We start from the raw sequence: 5,511 nt of genomic DNA on the forward strand, positions 1-5,511 counted from the left end.
ATCAGGATATATTCCGCATACTTTTCGAATGCTGGTCCACATATATTTGGAAGTTGCATCAGAATTTATGATCGATACAAATTTAATCCAATAAGTCCTCTGACTTCGTCGCTTAACTCGTCGTGCTATAGATTTGGCCTTTTGAAAAAGAATCAAATGATTCGTTGTTGGTCGCCGCCTAAAGGTGTTCCAGGCCTTCTGAAGATCTTTTTGTGCCTTTGTACAATCTTGGTTCCACCATGGTTTTTTATATTTGATTTTTCCCGATCTCGATTTTGGGATTGTAGCATCTGCAGCTTTTATAATAGTATCGGTTATTAGGTTTACAACGCTATTTAAATCATCATTCTCTACCATATTACGTGTTATCTGTGCCCTTGAGGTAAAGTCTATCCAGTCAGCTTTTTGAAAAATATATCGTGGTAGACGTGAAGTATTTACACCACTTCCAGTTAAATGTTCTAAAAAGATGGGAAAATGGTCGCTATCGAGCAAGTCAGTTCCCACTCTAAAATTAAAGTACGGAGCTAGAGAAGGTGAGCATATAGCGAGATCTAGTGAATGAAAGGTTTTGCTCCTATGATGAAAATATGTTTCTTCTCCATTATTGAGCAGGCATAGTGAATGGTTATTAATAAATTCTTCAATCAGCCGCCCACGAAGATTAACATCTTCACTTCCCCAGAGAGGGCTATGACCATTTAGATCACCAACTATGATGAAAGGAGATGGTAATTCATCCACTAAGGCATTAAGATCTCTTAATTCTACCGAAATACTGGGTGGCAAGTAAAGACAACATATTGTCGTCAAAGAAGGGTTCAAAACTCGGACAGCAACAGCTTGCAAATTTGTATGTAATGGAATGATAGACGAGGGTGTATTATGGGATACAAGGAGAGCAACACCTCCAGTAGCTCGATCAGATTCATTATCCTTTCGGATAAAGCTATAACGTCTGATTTTCATAGTGTCTGACGGTTTCAAATACGTTTCTTGCAGAGCTATACAAATCGGATGGGTTTCACTAATTAAATCTTTAATACGAGTTGTTTTGTTACGGAAACCACGGCAGTTCCAGGAAATAAATTTGGCCATCAAGATTAGGATTTATCTGGAGGTTTTTTCTTTTTTTCCCCACCTGATTGATTTTTAGAGATAGTAGATGGGTCTAACTCCATATCGGAGAACTCAGAAGACGACGTGTAAGTTTTTAAGAAATCTTCTGCCACAAGGGGTCGATTCAATAATGCTTTCTTTTTTGTTCTTTGTTTTGCATTTACTTTAAACGCTTTAAGAGATGATGTCGTGGAGATTTTTGTTTTATTACTGCAATTACGTTTGGCAATTTTATCATTTACAGGATAATTGGATGACATCGAAGGAACAGAGGAGACTGCTGGCAATTTTGTAATTGATTTGAAACTGAACTAGTGGGTGGTAATTGAGTTATACGAGAATCGGTTTGAGCACTACTACATGTTAGTGTTGCTTTAAGTATACCAGAGTAAGATGCACCAACTTTTGGAGTTCTATCATTTATTAATTTTCTTGCTTCTGCAAACGATATATTTTTTCGTATTTTCGTGGATATTACTTCCTTCTCTAGAGTCCATTTAGGGCAAGACTTGGAGAAAGAAGTATGAGACCCTGAGCAATTAACTCACTTCATGGTGTCTGAATGGCAATTATTTATCTCATGTCCAGGTTCAGCACATTTTGCACACATGATCATTTTGCTACGACATGCTTGCTGGGAATGGCCGTACCTTTGGCATTTAAAACACCTAAGAGGGTTAGGTATATATGGTCGAACTCTACAAATTTGGTATCCTGCTTTTATTGACTTAGGAAGAACTGGAGTTTGAAAAGTTAATACAATGTGTTTTGTTGGTATAAGTTGACCGTCACGCCGAATGTTAATATGACGCGCGGAGCATACTTGCTGGTCTGAAAATTCTGTTACAAGATCTCCATCAGATAAGTCAATGAGATCCGGCTCGGAAATGACACCACGTGAAAAGTTTAAAGTTTTATGTAAGGCTGTTTGGACAGGAAAATCTCCTAATTTGGTGAGTTTACTAATAAGAAGAGCTTGTTTCTCGGAAGTCTGCAACAAAAGGTCACCAGAACGTAGTTTTTTAATGTTTTGTACTTCACCAATTGTTGATTGTATTAATTTGTTTACAAGGAAAGGAGAAACTCTATGAAATGTATTTTGAGTACTAATGATCATGAAACGAGAATTAGATGATGCTACAACGACGTTAGAAGAAGAGCCCATATGATATGGATTAAGGTTCGGGCCCGACGGCACCGCCCACCACGGAGCCCAACAAGGGATGGCAGCCACCGGCTCTGGCTCACCCCAGCCTCGGCGCTTACCATGGTGCTGATCGAAACCTATACGCTAGGAGTCACCCCCGGGGACAGTCACCACCCTTAACGCCAAGCCCAAGGAGTAACCCCTTCGCTTGATCCCTAGCAGACTAGTAACTCAGGTTGCTAGTTACCGGCCGATTGATACACCGGGGACCACAGTGCACCGCCCGTCTAATGGGTCGCCACGCACGGCAAACACGTGGGGGTATTTGCTGTCCATGAGAAGCAGGAAGCAAACAGAGCGGCGACAGCTTCTCATGGAGAGCTCCCTCGCCTACCCTCGAAGGAAAGAAAAAAAGGAGACAGCAAAAGGCGCAGTGGAGAGTAAACATAAAGGGAGTAAAGATCCCTGGGAACCTTGGGATTGGGACACCCGTACTCACCTATAATAGGTGAGCCCCTGAGGGGGTGCATCAGATGGAAGTATGACACCACAACCAACATGTCCAGCTGATTTCGAGCCATCCGTGAAAATTGGCTCAAACAAAGAATACTGATAACGATGGAGTAAAAAGAGCTGTTGGAACACTACCGGAGCTGTTGACGACTTATTGAAATCAGCGAATGGATTCAGAAATGAAAATTGTGGGATATCCCAAGGTGGAAAGATGAAAGGGTTATGAACTTTGACTGGTACATTGTGAAAGTCCGAGTCGTGTAGTATCATTTTGGCTCTCTCAGAGAATGGCAGAATGCAAGCAGGACGGGCATCGTAAAGTCTACGTAGACCAACTGGAAGCTTGTTGTGATAAATGGGATGATGAGGCACGGACTGTGTGCGGAAATAAAACAAGACTGATAATTTTGTACGCCTTAAATGAAGAGGTAATTGGTGACATATGACGTATAAGCTCTCGATTGGAGAAGTGCGAAATGCTCCGGAACATATCCTCAGGGCCGTGTGGTGGATGGTGTCCAATCGGCGCAACACTGTAGGACGTGCTCAGCCATACACCATGCAACCATAATCGATTCGGGAAAGGATGAGTGCTTGGTAAATACGGAGTAAGGAGGTCCAATCAGCACCCCATGATGTTTTGGAGAGCACCTTCAATATATTTAATGTTTTTTCACACCTCTTCCGCAGATGTAAAATATGCGGAAGGAAAGTCAACTTGCGATCGAAGATCACTCCCAAAAACCGTATTTCATTCACTACAGGGATTGGTACATTTCCAATGTTAATAATTGGATCTAAGTGGATATTTCTCTTTCGGCAGAAGTGCACACATCGGCTCTTCTCCGGCGAGATACTGTGACCGTTGTTATTACACCAAGTTACCAATTTATTCACGGCATTTTGTAATTGCCGCTCGATGAGATTCATATTGTTTCCTTGATTTGAAATCTGCAAATCATCAACGTAGAGACTCGCATGTACAGATGAAGGCAAATAAGTTAAAACCTGGCTAAGATGAATAATAAAAAGGGTGACACTGAGGACACTTCCTTGTGGAACCCCCTCAGCTTGAATAAAATGATTCGAGTAAAAGTTCCCAACACGAACTCTAAAAGTGCGATAAGATAAAAAGTTCTGTAAAAATATGGGCAGGTTTCCTCTAAAGCCAAAGTTAAAAATGGTTGAAAGTATACCAAAGCGCCAAGCACGGTCATATGCTTTTTCTATATCGAAGAAAATGGAGACAAGGTGGTTCCTTCTGACAAATGCGTTGCGTATCTGGGTTTCTAGCAATGTGAGGTTATCGAATGTAGATCTGCCTCTACGGAAACCACTCTGCAACGGAGAGATGCATCCTTGTTTCTCCAATTCATATACGAGTCGAGAATTGATTATTCGCTCAAAAGTCTTGCAAAGACAACTTGTGAGTGCAATTGGTCGGTAGTTCAGAGGGTTAGAAGCTTCCTTGTCAGGTTTTAAGATAGGGATCACTATAGCATCCCGCCATTGCGAAGGATACTTCTGTTCGATCCATATTCTGTTAAATAACAACAATAGGTTCGAAAGGGAAGTTGTATTTAAATGGCGGAGCATATTGTAGGCAATTCCATCAGGCCCGGGACTGGTATCATGGGCATGAGATAATGCTATTTCTAGCTCAATCATCCTAAATTCGCAATTGTATGGAGAAGTATTTCGGTCATTAAAATTTAAATGCAACCGTTCCGCGCGATTCTTAATTGCCAGAAAAGCAGGGCTATAAGAATCAATTGCGGAGACTTGTGCAAATGTTTCGCCCAGAATGTTGGCTACGTCTAATGGGTCATAATACTTCACGTTCCCTCTGTTTAAAACAGGAAGGGAAGAGTTATGATATATACCATTAGCAGCCTTTACTTTTCTCCATAGGACTTTGCTGGAAGTAGAGGATGTTATAGAGGATATGAATTGAATCCAAGATTCCCTCTGACTACGACGACGTATGCGGCGAGCTAGTACTTTAGATTTTTTAAAAGCAACCAGGTTCTCTGTAGTAGGGTACCTACGAAAGATGTTCCATAACTTTTTCTGATGTTTGTGACTGTCGCGACAGGCTTCATTCCACCACGGTCTTCGAAATTTCCTTAGACGTGATGGACTCTTTGGAATAGTGGAAGTTGCGGCACAGATTATAATGTCAAGGACATTTTGTACAGCTTCAGAAATATCTGGGATGTTGATCATAGACTCAGCAATATCTGCTAGTTGCGAAAAGGCTTTCCAGTCTGCCCGCTGGAATAGAAAACGCGGAGGACAATAAGTCGTACCGCCGCTATCAGCATGGGAGACAATAATAGGTTTGATTTGATTTGAGGTTTTATGGCACAAGAACCAATATGTAGGTTATACTGCGCCAAACAAGATTATTTCTAATTCAAAGTTTAATAAAAACAGTTTTTATAAAAGTGATATAAAGAACATTGGTAAAATGATGATAAATTACAAAAAGTCAAAACGAAGCCATAATGGTAAGTTCAAATTAAGGAATAAAAACCTATAGATTTTAAAAAGACAAAAAGGTTCTCATGTGGATCCCTAGAAAGCAACAAGGGCAAAGTCACTGTAGTTGTTTTGAAGTAAAATAAGCGTTGAGCATTAAAATAAGGGCATTCAACAAGGATATGATAAACTGTTATTCCACAGTCACAATGTGGGCATGTTGGCAATTGATCATTTAATAATAGATGTCT

At 40.6% G+C, this 5,511-nt stretch overlaps 1 protein-coding gene across 1 annotated transcript; it reads right to left on the bottom strand.

Annotated features, from left to right (window-relative positions):
• Positions 1 to 1,103: 1,103 nt before the first annotated feature.
• On the bottom strand, positions 1,104 to 2,284 carry LOC129962131 (uncharacterized). The gene is made up of 2 exons (XM_056075870.1): positions 1,668 to 2,284; positions 1,104 to 1,329 (listed from the first exon to the last, which is right to left on the bottom strand). The coding sequence occupies exons 1-2, from the start codon at positions 2,282 to 2,284 to the stop codon at positions 1,104 to 1,106; spliced, it is 843 nt and encodes a 280-aa protein (XP_055931845.1).
• Between the last annotated feature and the right edge of the window lie 3,227 nt (positions 2,285 to 5,511).

Source organism: Argiope bruennichi, chromosome 2 (genome assembly GCF_947563725.1).
Source record: "Argiope bruennichi chromosome 2, qqArgBrue1.1, whole genome shotgun sequence".
In the NCBI taxonomy this organism is placed as follows: domain Eukaryota; kingdom Metazoa; phylum Arthropoda; class Arachnida; order Araneae; family Araneidae; genus Argiope; species Argiope bruennichi.

Excerpts from the sequence above, each read along its gene's own strand:
- LOC129962131 (XM_056075870.1), bottom strand. The coding sequence starts at position 2,284 with ATGGGCTCTTCTTCTAACGTCGTTGTAGCATCATCTAATTCTCGTTTC. Across the intron at positions 1,330-1,667 it reads TGCCATTCAGACACCATGAA|TAATAAAACAAAAATCTCCA; the intron begins GTGAGTTAATTG and ends ACGTAATTGCAG.